The following is a 20060-nucleotide window of genomic DNA, read 5'->3' on the forward strand; positions in this document are numbered from 1 at the left end:
TCATGCAAGACATACATGTACAGAAATATTAAATTCATACCTTCTGCTTCATATTCTTCACTGTCTTGAGTCCTCCAGAGCTGAAAAAAAACACAAAAACACAATCTTGAAAGAACTTCTGTAATGCTTCAAGATGCTTTCTTTCTGAAAGCTGGCATCAGCTGACATACAGTACTGCTATAGCAATAGATTCTTTATTGATATACAAGTTCTGTGGAAGACTTATCATGCCATAACAATTTGATATCAAATTTTTAAAGTCGACATGGAAATGTTTAAGCATTTTCAAAATATTACTGTATTACATTTCTTTGCCAGCAAGTAGAATGAGCAGCCACACCTGTAAGGTGATATCTGACAAAGTCAATACCTCCTCAGTCTATTTTTGTCCACTTTTTCAACTGGGTTTATAGTTGTCTTTACTATTTCATGATTTACTTGCTATTCTTGGCCACTGTTTTGCTGGAAAAGGGCCTCTGTTCAAATGGTCTCCATTATCATTCCAACAGTTGTCTCTAGCTAGGTTTTAGGAACTTTTCAAGATTTTATTTCTTTTTGTCACTGTGCCTTCACTACCCCCCTACCCAAATACTGTTTAGCGATAGTAGCTACAACCATCCTTAATTGTTCAAAACATGTAGCTTGCCAATTTCTCACAATAGCACTGTGGCTTCAAAAAGTGCCCACATGCAATCAAAATATGTCAATTGACGATTGAAAGTTGCATAATGTGTCTGATGCAAGGCCATGATATCCCTAAGCATCTGTGCTAAAATGTCACCCAAGACCATCAGGTTCTGAAAACTAGTTGCTTCACATGTTCAAAGTCTGATACTCCATCAGCATGAAAGGTTTTGGTGTTGAAGGACCAGGGAAGACATGATATCTGCTACTGGGATCATTGACACTGAGGGGAAGATTATATTTCTGGGTGCCAAAACTTAAGTCCAGAACAGAAAGCCATCCTGCTCTACTCACTCAAAGGACAAAGGTACATTGCTGCCAAAGTTAACCTCAAAGGATCATGACACTGAGTGGAGGCATCATAGCTATGACCCCATACTCCATTGGTGACAGAGGCCAAGGGCAAGGAGATAAAACCATCAGTCATTCCTACTCCAAAACAGCAGTGACCACCTCTACTTTGGCATAAGCATGGACAATTTGCAGATGTTTGCACCAGAATCTGCTTTTCCTGCAAATCACTCCAGATAATGTTTCTTCTTTTGTGGTATCCCCAGCATTGGCATCAGTAACTTCTGATCGGAAGCTGGACTGAAGGATCAATGAGGCCCTTTCAGAACCTCAACTGCATTGAGATGATGGTGCCAAATGCTTGGGCTCTGACCAACAGTTAGTCCATGAACCCCAGGCCCTAGCATAGGGCAAGTTATCACTGGCACCAGGGGTAGATCATCTCTCAAGTGTAAGTCATTCAGCACCAGAGAGGGAAGCCTCTCCTATAGCTGATGCTGAGCACAGAAGTCCCACAATTTTTACCTTAAGGGTAAGGCTGCAGGGAAATCAGACTCTAGTCATTTAGGGCCCTGGGGATCTATCAGAGCAGGAGTATTCTCCAGGGATCGTGTTACATCATGCTTTGCCATAGGCCAGGAATAGATCTTTCAGGGCCTCTATCCTGTTTCTTTAGGAAATAACTATGGTTTTTTTCCTGTAAGACAGAGGTGAAAGGAGAATTCAGGGTACATTTGGTCTCCTTAAAACCTAGATGCCTCAAAAGGAGCTAGCAGCAGTGCCTGAACATCAGCTGTTCAAGAAGTTCAGCTGCAGATATGGGTGACCTCACTTGCTGTACTTTGCTTCTTAAAAAAGACAGATGTGAAGTATAGAGGCTCCAACAGGTATGACTTAGGTGAAATCCTTCCTCCTGGCTAGCACAGAATTAAAATCCAAGGTAATGAGAGTGAAGAGTCTTTAGACTCAGCCTGGGGCATGTTAAGGTTGTTAAGTCACATGGCTTCAACAATACAATTGCTCCTTTGGCACATTTCCACATAAGAAAAGCTCAATGGTCCCTAATGATTCAGTGAAAGTCAGACAGTGACTAAAAGCATTTGCATCTATGTCAAGTTAGCGCATAAAGACTCTTGTTGGCTGAACCATGCTAATCTCACCAAACACTTATTCTTCCCAATTATTCTACATCAAAACAGTCCTAACAAAAAAAAATAAAAGATGCTTCATCTTTGAACTGGGGAGCTCACAATCAAGCCCCATGTCTATTCAGAAAAGGATATCACATGTCCTAGAACTTCGAGTAGTATTCAACACTTTGAGAGATCAGACTTTCAATAAATTTATTTCACCCACACATAAAATCAGGTAGTTATGTTTTACTTAAGCAAGCAGGAAGAACTGGGCCATCTTTCAAGAGACAACCAAGACCCATGTCTCTGGTAGAACAACCAACTTCACAGCAGACAGGTTAAGATGGTTCTCTGAACCTCCCAAGGGGTCTATGGCTCAGGCAATAGTAATTTAGAATTTTCTCGATAGGAGTACAGCTGAAATAGATGTTTGTGGTTCCTCAGGACAGGAGGATCTGAAATTTGTGTGTTAGGAGAAAGTGAAGGGACAGAATAGTGTCCAATGCCTTCTTCCTTTCATTTGGAAAAAGCTCTTCAGTATCCTCAGATACTTCTGATTGCAAAAACCTTAGTAAAACTCAGAAGGGACCAAGAACCATCTTCATAGCTCCTTATTGGTTCCCTCTTCTTTGGAAATTATCTGTAAGATCATCAAACTGGTTGGAAAGTTTTCCCACCTCTTATCAGGCAAGACAAATGGAAACTCCATCATCCCAACATCCAGTCTTTGGTTATCAAGGTTTGGATTGCAAGAGCCAAGCAGTATGCTCATTTGGTTTCTCTGAGAATGTATCTCAGGTCCATTTGACTTCTAGGAAATCTTATGGAGATTCTCTATATAAATTTATGTGGGACTGAAACCTCCCATTAAAGCATCCACTATGTCTTGGGACTGTAATGTGTGAGTTGCACAGCTGATGAAAACCCTTTCAGATCTTTAAGTTCTTTTGAGTCTGCAAGAACCTAGGATTCATCTTTTGTTAACAGCCCCTTCAGCACATAGAGTCCTGGAAACGTACTCCCCTTATACTAAATTGTAATCATATTACAGAGGTGCTGTGCACACATCCTAAGTTCCCACCTAAGGTAAGATTGAACTTCCAGCTGAATTATTCTACCAATATTTCCCTCTAGACAAAAAGCTCACAAGGGTGAATGAGTCTTACACTGTTTGGACTGCAAGAGAGCATCTACTTTCTATTTGAAGTGGACTCAAGCCCTTAAGGTCAAAAGAAACAAAAACACAGAGTGGACTTTCTAACATGCCTGCTGTAGTCAGATGTTCTCTCTGAATATCAAAACCACATCTCCTTCTGTCATGCCAGAGTAGGTATAACCATTGGATAGGTATGTCAAGAGCTCAGCATTAGAACCCCAGCTGTATTGAGATGCCCATAAAGTGACTTCTGCAACATGGGCTTCTGTCCACACATTTATATCCCAGTGTTTAGCTATTGACTTCTTACATAACAGTACATTTGGCCAATCTGTTCTCCAGGGTCTCTTGGTACTTTACAAACTATCTCATGTCCTCTAGGGCCCGTTCTATTTTAGATTATATTCCCTAAAAACAGGAATAAACTAGAAAGACACTCTGCTCCACAAAGATGATATTCCAGCTATTGGCAGGATTCTGTTTTGTCCCATCTTTTGTGGGAAGATAGCCCTTAGCTGGGCATTCCCACTGGTGCGATTGATCATTGTAAGCTAAGTTGCATACCAACAAGTGTTTCTACAGACACCAGAATAATCAGACACACATCTAAATTCATAAACGGAAGGAAGGAAAGTAACCTTAATTGTAAGACTGAGAAGGCGTTTGTGCTGCACAGGACATCCATGCATACATCAAAAAGCTTGTTAGGCTTGTGTGTGAAGCTTTCCACACCAACACCATTGGATATCACCCATTCATGGGGCTGATTATGCCTGCAGAGACCATGCAGCAAGATAACCTTACACTGGGTGAATTTCAGCCTGCAGTAGTCAGTATGTTTACTCAGTGCAAGGCCATATCTTACCTTTGGCAATATCCAGGGCCAATTCACATATGCGGGTCCTGGTTGAATATCAGCTGGGACCTGCTGATTCCCTCTCCCACCCACCCTCTGAAAATAGAGCAAAGTATGCCCACCCTCCACCCACCCCCCGTAGGTACCCCCCTAGGGCCTACCTACCTTGACGAATCCCTGGTGGTCCAGTGCTAAAAGAGCAGGAGTGATATCCACTAACTGTTGCCCACGTCAGGAAGCTTCTTCAAAATGGCTGCCATGACCTCATTACAACAGCCTCACTGTACATCAAGATGTACTTTGATGTGGGCATTGCTCTTGCCTATTTACCACTAGACCACCGGGGATTGGTCAAGGTAAGCCTGGAAAGAGGGGGGCTGGACCTACCTTGCTTTATCTTCAGGGGAGGAGGACTGGGACAGGGGAGCAGCTGCAGCCATTATCCAAAACATAACCAGGCACTGGCCGATATTGACTGATGCCTAATTACCTTCCCCACAAAGTTAGAACAGCCTTTTTTTCTGTCTTAACTTTATGCAGGTCCCTAACCAGTTAGCGAGCTATCACATCACCCCTAACCAGCTAGGTGGCTGCTCCACCCAAACACTGTCCCCAGACCATTCCTAACCTCGCTGGTTAGGGATTCGCTGTTAAGAAGCAATATTCAGCGGCACTGTCCACTGGACAGTGCCACTGAATATTGCCATTTAACTTGCTTGTCGGGGGCTAAATGGCTAAGAGCCTCTGCTGGATGTTTAAATCACTTTGAATATCTACCCTACATTTTGTTTCACAAAATGGCTGTCTAGTTACACAACAGAAATCCCACATATACCGGTCAAGTTATGATTAGGGTTGTACCAAATATCTGTTCTCGATTCGATTGAGCCCTGAATAGCGATTTAAATTCGAATACGAATAACCCGGGGCTCTACTGTGCTAAATCCTACTGAAATAAACACGGTCTCTGATTTCACATTACTTCTTTTATTATCTGTTATGCTAAAGCTCAATGCCCATTATTCATATTTGGCTGAATAATATTTTTCATTATTCGTATTTTGCCGAACAGTAAAATATGCTATTCGGTACAGCTCTAGTTATGATACTGGAAACCTATGCCATATTTAGCTGAAAGTAAGTTTGTTGTGCTGAATTGTACTTTTAAGGACATTATTCATAGCAGACTTTAAACAGATTACCCAGACAAAAATCATTCTCTCCTATTCCTTCCTATCAATTTATAACCTGTATTACCACCAGTTCGGGGCGTGGAAAGACCATTTAAACTGTGGCACTGGTACATTTGTTAAACCCTCCCCACTTAAAACTCACATATACTGTACCATAGACACACCTAACTGATGATTTACTTCCCAAGTCATAAGGGGTACAGACACATTCTAAATGCATCTCATTCAGATTATATCTAAAAACCACTGATCTAGGTTGCTTTGGAAACTAGATTAGGCCATTCTTTCCTATTGCTTCCTAGTTCTGAGTCTGCTTATACAAATACTACATGTAGTATCATACACACATGTGCAGTCTGCTTTATGAAGTTCTTAGGCTTTCATGAGCAGAGATGGGGCAGATCTCCCATCAGGCAGAACAGGGCACCTAGGGCTGGGTCCAACCATCAGGAAAGAGCAGATCATCACTTAGGCTAGCAGAATCTGAGGGGCAGCAAAGAATAACTGCAATGAAAGCAAACCACTAAATCCTTGCAGCCAGAAGTTTGCTCCATCACCACTGGTGATCCTGTGTGGCCACATCCTTATTTTAGGTCACCCAGTTGACCTATGAGTGCACTGGAACTCATGAGTTTGAAGGGGGCTCTTCCCCTGGCTGGAAAGAGCAGTCAGCTATCCCACAATGTCTAAGGAATAGCTGGAGGGTTAAATTCACCACTGTGTAAAAGGGAGCCATCACTGCACATCTGGTAAAATAAGAACTCTGAACATGCTGAGCTGCACTGGACTATGCTCACCAAGTTTTACTTTAAGAACCTTAACCAGTAGTGCTTATGGGGGTTGTAAAGTTCAGATATGGAGCCTTAAGTTATAAGATGATTAAATGTTGATAAGGAATACAAACCCTAAAGTGTGCTGAATGAACACATACTACTCTCACATCATAACAGGCCACACAATACTGAATACACTTACATACTGGTACTGTACCTGTCCAGTGGAACAGGCAGCCATGGCTTTCAGTGCTATCAGTATGGCACCTTGCAAGAGCAGTAAAAAAGATACCACCTACAAAATCCATTTATAAAGTCTGTCCTTTCAATATGTTAAGTGTAAGAGTTGAAAAAAAAAATAACACTTTTCCTTGTTACAAATTGTTCAGCTATTCCAACATTTTTTTTGCACTCTCAGCAATAAATAAAGGTTCATAACTCAAGGACAATCTATCGCAAGCCCTTCAAGACCTATTTTACAAAAGGTTATCCACATGTCCATGTAGCACAGAGGCACTACTTAGAAGTTCTCTCCAAAAACCAAGGCCCCTGTACCCCTGTGGCCATTGCTGGGGACTACTGCGCAGCTTTCCACTGCATCAGCTGGCAGAGCCAATTTATCAGCATGCCCTCATTACCATATCAAGTCTTCAGCAACAGCAGCTTCATTGTGAAGAGAGAAGGGACAGAGGTCAAAGGTTGGGGCAACTCCAAAATGGCTGCCAAAGGCAGCAGGCAACATCTTTCAGGCGGACAAAAGAAAGGTCCCTTCAGTGCTGTGGAGCGTGTATCTCAATGACATGCTGAAGGTATTGTTTCACAGACTGCAATTGTTTTACAGCTGGATGTGGGTCACACATATTATCCGAGTTCCACACCCCATACAGAAGGCAGAGCTTTTTGGAATACATTACTTTGATGGACACGCGTTCTTTTGGGATGAGGAGCAGATGGCTCAGGTTTCTATGAATTTGCCTTCCAGACCAGCATCCGTGCAAGCATCTGCAGCCTGTGTCACTCACTTACTGTGGCCCCTTTCCCTAACAGCTTAGCAACCTCTTCCACCCTACCATCTGCTTCAGCGAGACAGACCTTTGTTCTCTGCCAGAATACTGCTAATTAAAGGGATTACTGAGGCACACTGCACTGGGTTATATCTAATACTGGTCTCTGAATTGTATGAGGGCTTTTTTTTTTTGCAATTATTTTCTGAAAGGTCAGTCTACAGATGTAAACAGTTGGAATGAAGAATCTTAAGACACAAACCCTTTGCACATCACAGCAGCAAACCATTCCACAAAAGAACACATTAATATTGTCCATTAAGCAGACCTCCACACCTAGGACACAGTCATTTAAAAAGGATATTTTAAGGAGATCTCCTGGTATAATGATATCCCATACAAATTTCTTTCGATCCAGTAAAATATAGATTTGACAACATAAAAAAAACCTAAGAAGTTTTTATTTGAACAGTTGTACAAGTGATATTATCACCAATAAAAATGATTTAAAATAAAAAAAAACCTAAGAAAATATTTGAACTGTGAACAGCTTTTGTGTTCCATTACGTTAGATTACACAGAATATCATAACTCTTCAAGCCATATGACAAATATATCATTCAATAAGAATAGCACATTATGCACAACCTGCCACAAGACGCAACTTAAAATAATGAAATAAGTACACAATAAAAATGAGCCCAAGGTCAATTACAGAGAGCATCAATTTACTTTACAGTGTGGAACCCCCCCCCCCCCCCTTCATGGTGTCTAGATCTAGTTTTGCCAACAGCCTATAAAAACAAGATTTAAAAAATGACCAAAAATGGGGAAATGTCTGTTACCAAATAAAGTGTAAAGTTCAAAATTGGCTTTATTATAAAGGACAATTCTCCAACATCAATACACCTAAACATATGAAAGCACAAATGGAATGCTGAAAGTTAAAGATCAAAAAGACACTTATGGAAAGCGAGAATCCTTGTGAGTGGATGTTAGTTTTGAAATAATAGAGATTCTCAAAGCCTTAATATATAGCCAACATCTTCATACAAGACACAATAGACTTTCTGAACATACTAAAGAATATCAAGTAGTTAAGAGTTTGATACGTTCATGATCACAATGGAAATAGAATGAACTAACAGCATCATTCATCATGCAGATCACACAACTGCTTGAGAAATTTCTAACCACCACCCTGGACCATCAATGCCCACTGGAAACTATTACAAAATTAATCAAATTCATCCTAACCCAAAAATTCTTTAGCCTCAACAATGTGAACGCAAGGATGGCATGACAGGATGCTAAAATGCTAAACTTTTCATGGCAGAACTGGAAGAGACATTTTTGAATAAATATCACACTACACAACAGTGTATTGATGGCTTTATGATTTAGACTGAATGCGAAGATAAGAACTGCCATACTGGATTAAACCAGAGGTTCTCAACCCAGTCTAAGACACACCTAGCCAGTCAGGTTTTAAAGATAAACACAATAAATATAGGAGACAGATTTGCATACAATGGAGGTATGTGCATTTATCTCAAGCATATTCATTATGGATATCCTGAAAACGTGACTGGCTATGTGAGTCTACCTAAGACCATAAACTTGGCTTCCAGAACCTCCCCCACCCAAAACACTTTCCTAAGTAGCTGTTACCCACGTGGGTTGGGGTCAAAGTGCTTACTAATGGGGAGTGTGTGTCTGGTAGCGCTATGGATCCAATTTCTCCTTCCTGGGCAGCCGTCTATGGAACGCTCTCCCTAGACCTATCCGCGCAATCCATGACCACCTACCATTCAGAAAAGCACTAAAAACCCATCTATTCAAACAAGCCTACCCAAAAGACCCAGATTAATTTCATGAACCCATCTACCTTACATATGCTGAAGAGAAAATGACATTGACCCAGTATCTCCCACCTTACCCTCCTCTCTCTATCACCTGTCTCTACCTACCTACCCATCCATCCTTCTGTTATACCTAATTTCCTACTTTACATAACAAAATTCTTGTTACCTATTGCTATGTAAGCCGCATTGAGCCTGCTTTTAGTGGGAAAGTGCGGGATACAAATGCTAATAATAATAATAATGTTATAGTAGATGATCATCCGGTATACAGTGATCATCAGATAGTGTAGGCGTGGAGAGGACTCATTCAAAAGTGAAAGTTGTAGACTTAAAAACAAAAACTAACTTTACTCAGAAGGGGGATTACCTCAAGGAATTGTTGTCTGGATGGAACATCTGGAAGCAGTGGGCAAAACTGAAAGGAGCTATTGTAAGAGAAACAAACCTTTTGGTAAGGAAAGTAAATAAAAGTATGAGGAAAAGGAGGCTGCTTTGGTTCTCAAAAGTAGTAGCTCAAAAGGTAAGAGGAAAAAAAAGTTTAGCCTTTATAAACTATACGAGATCGCAGAAAGAGGAAGACAGGCAACAATATCTGGAAAAGCTAAGAGAAACTAGTAAAGTAGTCAGAAAGGACAACCAATCAGCAGCAGTGATCCAAGGAAGGACAAACAGCAACAGTTTATCCAAATGTCAACTTTAATGGAAATAGGACCCATCCTGGCCAAGTTTCAGAAAAAAACTGTCAGGGGTCACATAGGTTTCCACAATCTCATTTACAGATTCAAAACATATACTGCAAGAAAAAGCGCCGGTACAATTCCAACAGTTAGTAACCACCCAGTCTCTAGCCCAAATTCAAAAAGCAGAGTTAACTGCGAGGAAGAGTGCTAGATGTAGTGTATTTAGATTTTAGAAAAGCCTTTGACATGATTCTGCATAGACAACTAATAAACTGAGTGCCCTCGGTACATTAAAGTGAGTGACTGCGTTAGAAGGCAATAGGGGGTAATAGTAAATGGGGCTCATTCTGAGGAAAACAATGTTACCAGTAGTGCACCACAAAATTCAGGTCTTGGGCCGGTTCTTTAACATTTTAGTAAGCAATATTGCTGAAGAACTGTCTGGCAAAGTTTGCCTCTGTGGATGATTCCAAAATCTGTAATAGGAAAGACACCCCTGATGGTGTCAATAACATGAGGAAGGACTTAGCAAGATTAGAGGAATGGTCTGGAATTTGGAAGCTAATATTTAATGCTAGAAAATGGCATTTGGGCTGCAAAAATCCAAGGGAACATGCACAAAAGAGGAATAGGACTCGAGTGTGATCATATGGAAAAATGTCTTACTTGATCATTTTCTTTCCTTTAGTCACAGCAGACGAATCCACAACAGACAAATCCAGACACTTGTGGGTTATGACCATTTACCAGCATAGAGAGTACCAAACTGAACTCTGCCACATAGGTGTGGCCAGGGCCAGTCAAACCCGGTAAGCGGGGTAAGCACCTCAGGGGGGGCGCTGCCCTTGGGGCTTTAAATCTTTAATTTACCTCCGTCCCAGCAGCTGCGTCATTTGAAAGCCCTGCCCCGTCTCTAGCCTCCCCTCCCTTTGTGAGTTCGTTCCACAGAGTCCCGCCTTCTGACGTCATTTCCTCGAGGGTGGGACTCTGAGGGAACAAACTCACGAAGGGAGGGAAAGCTAGAGACGGGGCAGGGCTTTCAAATGACGCGGCTGCTGGGACGGAGGTAAATTAAAAAAAGACAAACCACGCAGGGAAGAAAAGGGGGATGTTGGGGGGGGGGGGGAGAAGAGGGCGGGCAGGTGGCCATAAATGGGAGGGAGATGGGGGCGAAGGAGAATCGCTGGACAGGGGCAGGGTGGGAGAAGAGAGAAAGGAGATGGGGGGGGGCTGCCGCACGCGTCCCAACTCATAGTCTGCAGGGGGGCGCCAGAGACCCTAGGACCGGCCCTGTATGTGGCAGTCAGTATTTCTCATAACAAAGCAGAAGGAATAAGGAAATTTGTCCCTCCTCACAGAAACAAGGCATAAACTTGTCAACTAGCAGAACTATGCACAAAAGTATGAGATGGAGGCTCTAGAAGCCAATTTTTGGCTCTTAGGTAAAACAATTAAAACCAGAACACAAGGGTAGCATTCTCAGAAATGCTCCCCACTTCACATGCAAGGCCCAAGAGGTAGAAAGAGCTCTGGAATCTCAATGGATGGATAAGACAATGGTGCAAGAAAGAGGGAATTAGATTTGTTAGGAAATGGGCAACATTCTGGGAAAATGTGTGTGGGGGGGGGGGGGGGGGCGCTATTCCGAAAAGATGGGCTCCATCTTAACAGGGATCCAGGCTGCTTGTATTAAATTCAAGCCCCTTATGTTCATCTAGAAATCCCATCTGCCCCCTCCTATCTCAACAGCCTTCTCATCCCTTACCCCCCCCCTCTGTTGTCTTCGCTCTGCAGATAACCACATCCTTGCTGTCCCCTACACCCTCATGCATCCAACTATCCTTTACCTGTAACTCTGTATTCAGCTACCTAGGACCTAAACTGTAGAATGACCACCCCCCAAACATCAGAACCCAGCCTTCTCTCTCCACCTTTAAGCAAGCTTTGGGGAGAAAAAAAAACCCCAAAACTTACCTCTTCTCCATCTCTTACCAAAATGCCACCTAGGCCTCCCTTACGTACACCATCCTGCTCTTTTGTTTTTATTGTTTTAACTTGTTAAACCACTTTATGCCTATGTGAATGCCCCAGTGGTATATCAAATGCCCTGAATGAATAAATAAATAAAATAAAGTTTAAAGAGCAGACAGAACAGTTTCTAAACTAGAAAATGGGGGAAAGCTGACAGTCTCCTTTAAAGATGTCACTCCGAACCTTGCACTCCTGAGTGACTGTCAAAAGATGGAGGTTAAGGTATCCTGAGAAGACTTTTAAACTTTAGCAAGAAGGATCGTCTCTGCCCTAATTTTACTGATTGATCAAGTATATTTCATCAGCATTTAACAGAACAGTTCATCTTGTCACCTTAAAAAGAGTAAGTTCCGTTGCTTCTTAGATGTCACACTTTTTTGACTGCTGTTGCAGGTGTTTAGTGCCAAAACACGGCCCGTGTTGGGTAACCAAGGGAAGAATTGACATTCAAGTTATATAATTAAAGAAATTGTGTCCTAATTTTGGAGTCTCCTTGTGCTTCTTTTTGCTAAAGAGGAGATAAAGGGAAATGGGACTTGATATACCACCTTTCTGAGGTTTTTGCAACTACATGCAAAGTGGTTTACATAGATTCAGGTACTTATTTTGTACCTGGGGCAATGGAGGGTTAAGTGACTTGCCCAGAGTCACAAGGAGCTGCAGTGGGAATCAAACTCAGTTCCCCAGGATCAAAGTCCATTGCACTAACCACTAGGCTACTCTTCCAGCAGTTTCTAAACTAGAAAGTGGGTGAAAGCTGTCATTCAGGACAGCACGGTTCGGAGTGACATCTTTAAAGGAGACTATCAAAACAAGGAAGTTAGGGCATCCTGAGAAGATATGGAAGAGTGATCTATAAACTTTTAAAATGAGTATAAACATGCTGTATCATCATTACTATACCCTGATAGGTTGGAGGAGGGTTGGGAGGTTAGGTACTGTATAAAAAAGGATTGATGACAAGAAGCTTCCTGTACTTTTGTTTATATAATTCCATTTGGACTTGACATAATATTCCATTTTTATAATGTAACTCTTTATTGTTTGTCTCATCAATAAAATTGTTGAATCTTAAAATAAATATAAAGGCAAAAGTAAGCTGGGTGCCTTTAAGGGAAGAGCTGATAGAGCTGAAGATTGCAAATGGTCTCTGCCAGCTGTTAAGCAAGTTGTGGATACAAAACACACTTTGAAATGTCTGTGTAGAAATGTAAGAATCCTAAAAAAAATAAGATGGGAGACAGAAAAAGGAGTGAGTAAAGTATGTGTGAGAATATGGGCGAGTTATAAGAGTATATATGTATGTTCAAATGTTTAAAGGTTAATCTGTTGGAGTTATTGTTTCTCACTCCCACGGTTATAAAGAGACAAAAATAGACATAATGGGAGGAAGGAGGGACCCGGGGTTTTCTTAAAACACGGCAAGAAGTGTATAGGGGGACACAGAGGGAGAGAGGTTGGGGGGCGACTATACGTGATGAGTCCCTATCAGGGAACGGTCAAAAGAGGGGAGGAGGGGATGAGGGGATGGGAGGGAGGAAAGGGGAGGAGGGATAGGGATAGAGATGGGGGGAAGGGGGAGGGGGGGAATGGGAAGAGAGACGGATATATTAAAAGAAGAACGAGGAATCCAGGGAGGGGAGGAGGTTCAGGTAAAAGGGAGGGAAGGAGTAATGATCGACGAGTCTATGGGTACAACACAAATTTCATCCCGGAAGGGCAGTGGCTGGGATGCCCACCGGGTAGGGTTAGGAGCAAGAAAACATGCAATATTAGTCATAGACCAACCAAGATTCCATGATTAAATTGATCACCTGGAACGTAGGCGGGATCAATTCACCCATTAAGAGATCCAAAATTCTACAGCAATTGCAAAGATATAAGATAGATGTGGCTCTGTTACAGGAGACACACTTAAGTCAGGAAGAACATGCTAAGCTACGCACCTGGTGGGTACAAGAGTGCATAGCTGCAAATGCTCTGGGAAAAAGAGGAGGAGTGGCGATTTTAGTTCGCAAAGGAGTGGCGGCCACAGTGAGACCCCTCATGATAGACCCCGGGGGGAGATATGTCATAGTAGAGCTAGACATAGATGGGCATAAATGTGTGATCTGCAATGTATACGCACCAAATCAGTATGACAAAAAATTTTATAACTCGGTGATAGGACATCTGATGAAATATGCTGGGTCACCTATAATAGTGGGGGGAGATTTTAATACAGTATGGGAACAAACGATAGACAGCTCCCAAGGACAGAGGAGGGATGGGGCAGCGTCCAACCAGGGATTAAAAAGACTGGGGAAAATGATAGACTTGATTGATATATGGAGGATGCTGCACCCCTTGGAGAGGGATTTTACACATCACTCTCGAGCTCATGCATCACAAGCTAGAATAGACTATTTCCTGGTCACTAGAGATCTGTTTGGACAGGTAGCCACAACCAATATAGGACCCTACACGATTTCAGATCATGCCTGGGTATATATGGAGTGGGAGGTGCCTACTAGAAAGCTTAAACAAAAATTCTGGCAGTTCCCACTGGAATTATTTACAGATAGACAGTTGGGCGAAAGGCTTCAGAAGAGTTGGGAGGAATATAAGACCATTAACAAGGAACACGAGACTGACCCTTTACTGTTCTGGGACGCCGCCAAGGCGGTGCTTAGGGGAGAAATTATTAGTCACACACATCACGTCCGAAAGGCCCGAAATAGAGAAATATTAAGATTGAGTTCTATGATTTGTAGGGCAAGACAGGCATATGGGAAGACAAATCAGCCTGAGCAACGCACTAAGTTACTGGAGTTGCAGGTGGCTCTGAATGAACTACTGCATAAGAGAGCGGCTAAATCGCAAATTTATTATAGATTCCAATTACATAGATATGGTAATAAATCAGGTCGCATGATGGCTCGCTTGGCTAAGCCTAAGTCACAAAACAGGAAGATATTACAAATGAGAAATAGCCAGGGACAGTTGGTACGGCAAGATGAGCAGATAGGAGAAATCTTTGCTAGATTCTATGAACAATTATATGAAACGCCATTTGACCAAGGCCTCCAGGGTTCTCTTTATTTAGATACATTACAACTCCCAGAAATAACGCAAAGTGAGAGGGAAGTGTTGAATAGCCCAATTCAAGAAGAGGAAGTAGAGCAGGAAATAACGAGAGGGAAATTGTCGAAGGCTCCAGGACCGGACGGGATGCGTATGGAGTTTTATAAACTTATGAGAGATAGCATTACTCCCACGCTGGCTAAGTACTTTAATAAGATAATAGATACAGAGCGTTTGCCATTCAATCTTTCCAGGGCACAAATTACAGTTATACCAAAACCTGGTAGGGACCCTCTGATTCCAGAATCGTATAGACCAATCTCATTGTTAAACGTTGAGGTGAAATTGTTAGCAAGAATAATGGCAAACCGGTTAGCGAAAATGCTGCCAAAGTTAATCCATGAGACACAAGTAGGGTTTGTAAAAGGGAGGACGTCTGCAAAGAATCTAAGACGAATATTAGGGGCATTGGAGATGAGAAAAAGAAACAACACACCAGCACTACTTATCAGCTTTGACGCAGAAAAAGCGTTCGATAGAGTGCATTGGGAGTTTCTCTTTGCCACGTTAGAAAGATATGGAATTACGGGACGGTTCACTTCAGCCATTAAAGCGTTATATCATGAACCGAGGGCTACAATTCGAGTCAATGGATTGGAGACAGAGTCGTTCCCGATAAGAAGAGGTACCAGACAGGGGTGCCCATTATCTCCTTTACTCTTTGTACTGACGTTGGACCCCTTGATCCGTACCATCATAGAAAACCCTTTGATAAAAGGGATGCCCATTGGTAAACATCAATTTAAAGTAGCAGCTTTTGCTGATGACCTATTAGTGATGATTACGGAGCCCCAGGATTCCCTTCTTAATTTAATGGAAACGTTCGAAGAATATGGAGACTATGCGGGTTTTAGATTGAACCTCCTAAAATCGGAGGCACTAGCCTCCTCAGACGAAGTAAAGAAGGGATGGAGACGAGAATTTCCCCTGAGTTGGGCGAAAGACTCATTCAAATATCTAGGGATTAGATTGACTATGGATACCACACAGTTATACTCGCTTAATATAAATAGCCTATTAATGGATACGAAGAAACATCTAGGTAATTGGGCAGGATTACCCATATCTTTGAGAGGCAGAATAAATTTAATTCGCATGATGATTTTTCCTAAATGGCTTTACGCCATGCAAACACTACCTCTCCGTCTATTGCAGAAGGACTTGAAGAAGGTTAACAGGGCTTTTAGTCAATTCTGCTGGGCAAAGAAAAAGCCCAGATTGCAAATGCATTTCTTGATGGGGGGCTGGCACAATGGAGGACTGGGTTTACCGGACCTTCGTAGTTACAACTGTGCCTGTTTACTGAGGCATATAGGAGACTGGGTGAATCAGACAAGTGAATACACCCCATTAGAGATTGAACAAGAATACTTCTCGCCCTACGACCCTTTAACACTTTTGCATCAAGAACGGCGAAACCTGCCGATAAACCTTAAACACTGTGTGATATTACAGCCATTAAGAGAGACTTGGAGAGGGTTCATGAAACCTATGGGGGGAAAGGCCACAATTACTGGATTATTATCTATAAGGGGTAATTTGAACTTCGATCCGGGACGGGAAAACGTGGCATTTTTAAGATGGGAAGCCCAGGGGATTTCAAGGATAGAACACATGTTGGATGGGGAAGGGAAGTTGATGGAATTTGAAACACTACAAACCAGACTAGGTACACATTGGGGAGATAGGTTTGCATATGCTCAGATTAAGCACTACATTCTTAGTTTGGACCAACCAGCTTTGCAGATGAAAACGGAGGAGAAAGTGAGAGATTTCTTCCAAAAATTGGAGATTACTGGGGTAACAGTGTCGGCTATACATAGGGCATTAACATTAATTTCCACACCCAAGAATTTTCAGTCCATTAAACAAATGTGGGAAAGGGACTCCGGAGGGAATTTAGGGAATTGGGATGTAAGAGCCACCCTGAGAAGTATTCCTGCCCTTACGGTAGATGAGAGGTTGAGAGAAAGTGGATACCGAGGAGTAATGAGAGCTTATTTCTCCAGACAGCAACTTGCACATATAAACCCCAGAAGTAGTGATAGATGTGTTAAGTGTAATGCTACAGTACATACATTATATCATGCATTTTGGGGTTGTGTGAAGATCAGAGCTTTCTGGAGTCGGATCCAGACGTATATGTCTACTATAGTGGGAAGGGTAATAAAGGGATCCTGGGATCACTATATTTTAGATACACATTCAGGATTTCGGATGACGGATAAGGGGATGAGGACTTGGTGTCGAAAAGTATGTTTAGTGGCCAAGAAAACTATACTACAACACTGGGTCTCTCCAGATCCCCCGTCCTACTGGCAATGGAGGAATCAAATTCATTTGCTAGCCACCTGGGAGGCCAGAGAGGCGCGGGGATCCCCCAAGAAGAAAAAGGCCTTTATGCAAGTTTGGAATGGATATATAGATACGTTAAGCCCGCGAGGTCGCAGTCTGCTTTTGAATTTTACCTGTTAAATATAAGATTATATATTTGTACCTATGGTTTTCATTGTTGAAGTAGAGGGGAGATTATGCTCCTTGGGAGGGAAGTAGGGGGGGGGGAGGGGAAGGGAAGACACACCAATGGGGCCCAGAAGAGTATAGGGCTCACTTGGGAGATTTATTGGGGAATGGGAGGAAGGAGGGGAGAAAAAATGTTTAAAAGATTGTTGAAGGATGTTATCACTGTTTGTAAGGTTGGAAGCATCTGGGGCGAATTGTTGTAGACCCCTGATTAAGGTTGTGATACGATGTGTACATCAATAAAAAATTGTTGAAACATAAAAATAAGATGGGAGAGCTTATAGCTCTCAATAAAACGGCAGATATAATAGGTATCTCAGAGACTTGGTGGAAGAAGATAAAAGGACACTGGTATCAGGATACGTATTATATCGCAATGATAATGTGGATCAAATCAGAGGGGGAGTGGTGGCGTTATATGTTAATGAAGTCAAACAGGAAAAATTCTGCAGGAAACAGATTGCAACATGGAATCCTTATGGATGGAAATTTCATGAGTGAAAAGAGAGAGAACAGTGGTGAGGGTATATTACTGTCTGCCTGGCCAGAAGTTAGGAAAGCTAACAAATATGGCAGCACTGTAATAATGGGCGATTTTAATTACCCCAACACTAACGGGAAAATATCAGGTGTGGAAATGCTAGAGAGGTAAAGTTCCTACATGAAATAAATGACTGCTTCACGGAGCAGATGGTTCAGGAACCAACAAGAGGGGGGAGCTATTTTAAGGTCTAGTCCTTGGTGGAATGTAGGAGAAGTGCGAGAAGTAACCGTGTTGGGTCCACTTGCATGATCAAACCGTAGTTATTAATTCAAGTGAAGACACTAAGGAAATCTACTGCATTAATATTTATCTTTGAAAAACTAGAAAGGAGAACTTGCAAGAGAGTTTAAATCAGGCATGAATATTGTTTAAAAATATCTTGGAAGCTGAGGCCAGATGCACTTCGGTGGAAGATGGCCAAACTATAGCTGGCATGATTGAAAGGTGAAGTGAAAGAGGCTAGCAGAGTATCATTTGAAAATGAAAAGGATCCAATTGAAGAAAACAGGAGCAGCATAAGCACTGGGAAGCTACACGCAATAGAAAGGCTAAAAGAGAATTTCAAAAGAAGCTTGCTGTAGAGGCAAACATGCATCAATAAAAACTTTTTCAGGTAGGTTAGAAGCAGAAAGTCTGTGGGAAGTCAGTTGGACTGTTAGACAATCAAGGAGTAAAAGAGAGACTCAAGGAGGCCAAGACCAAAGCAGAGAGATAAAATGAAATTTTTATTTATTTTTTTGCAGCAAGTTGAATTTGTCTGCAGAACTGTACTCCACAGTAGTTTGTCTCTCTAGAGCTGAAACTCCAAGAGGGAATGTGGGCGATAGCAGAGCCAAGCAGAACATGGAGAGCATTCTCAAAGGCAGTCCTCTCACATTTATATTCTCTTACAGCTCCATATACAGATAAAGTGAAGGTTTTCTTTAATTCCTGTGCCTTCCAAACTGCTGTAGCTTGAGAAATATCCCCCATGCAGTCCTTTCGGAGGGGGGGGGGGGGGGGGGGGGGGGAGGGGGCTAGCTCCTACTGAATTGGTCACAATTTACAACATGTATCTTTTGTCACCATTTCCTCAGCAGTAACTTCTTACATGAATTAATCCAAAGCAGAACCAAAACTAATTAATAGCATGAATTCACAAATCAGCAATTTATACAAGGTAATTAGATAATTAAACAAGTCTAGACTTACTGATTGAAATACTTTCCCAGGAACCAGCACTTATTTATTTATAAAATATTTATATATCTGGTTCCTGAAAAAAAAAAATAAAAAGATTGTGTACACAGTAAGGGATGTGACAACTTTCTTTATCCTTGTTGTAGAAGCTACATTATGTTAAAACTAAGGAAGCATCTATTTTATTGCAGGTCCTTTACTATGGAATGGGTTGCCTGGTGCTTAAGATTTTTTTTTTTAATTGCAAAAAACACAAAAGAAAGAAATCAGCATGATGACAGCTGAAGGCATATTTGCTTTCACTTGCATTTCTATAATGAAACTGATACGAGTGTCAGTGTAGTGGACTTTGGATCAGGTACTATTTGTTCTACTGTTTCAATGTTTAGTGATTTTTTTTTAAGTTTATTGTAGCATCATCAAGCAGAGCTTCTACAAGAGACCAGCCACAGGTTGACCTTTCACTGTGGCTTCCTCACCTTCACCCTCGTGGTACTACTGCTCTATGGAACAGCCCCTCCTATTTTGGCAACCAAGTATCTCTCTATATAAAAGGCAACACCAACGTTCTATGAAGCCTCCAGCCGGAAGTGTGAAGGGGGCGAGATATCCGGTTTCCCTATGAGTGTCTGCCCCGCCCTCTCTGTAACACAGTCAGTGAAGGAAAACAGCAGAGCACGAAATCAAATCGCTGGCTCTGTAACAGTGAAGGACTCAGAGGGGGGAGGGGAGAGAGGCCAGAGGGCAGGGACACACACACTCCCACATGCACACAGAAGAAAACATTGCTAGCCCCCGTTTCATTTGCTTTTTTACTAGTTTTGAAATAATCCCCAGGCTTTAGGACTAGCATTTTTAACATCTAGGAGTCCTTTTATTAAGGTGCTTTAACAGACATAGCACAAGCTAAATGATAAAGCACCCAAAGGAAATAATGGGCATCTTATTTTCTGCACACTAATCATTATCACATGCTAAATCCATTAGTGCACCTTAGTAAAAGGACCCCCAAGATTTTCAAATTT

At 41.9% G+C, this 20060-nt stretch overlaps 1 protein-coding gene across 6 annotated transcripts in view; it reads right to left on the reverse strand.

Moving 5' to 3' along the window:
• The window catches only part of NIN (ninein), a 213649-nt gene that overhangs the window by 108023 nt on the left and 85566 nt on the right, over nucleotides 1-20060 (reverse strand). For all 6 annotated transcript variants that reach the window (XM_030213934.1, XM_030213931.1, XM_030213929.1 and 3 more), the window contains exon 5: nucleotides 41-80. In XM_030213934.1, the coding sequence (XP_030069794.1) occupies nucleotides 41-80 (40 nt within the window). The remainder of the gene's footprint in view (nucleotides 1-40; nucleotides 81-20060) is intronic.

Source organism: Microcaecilia unicolor, chromosome 9, assembly GCF_901765095.1.
Source record: "Microcaecilia unicolor chromosome 9, aMicUni1.1, whole genome shotgun sequence".
Lineage (NCBI taxonomy): Eukaryota > Metazoa > Chordata > Amphibia > Gymnophiona > Siphonopidae > Microcaecilia > Microcaecilia unicolor.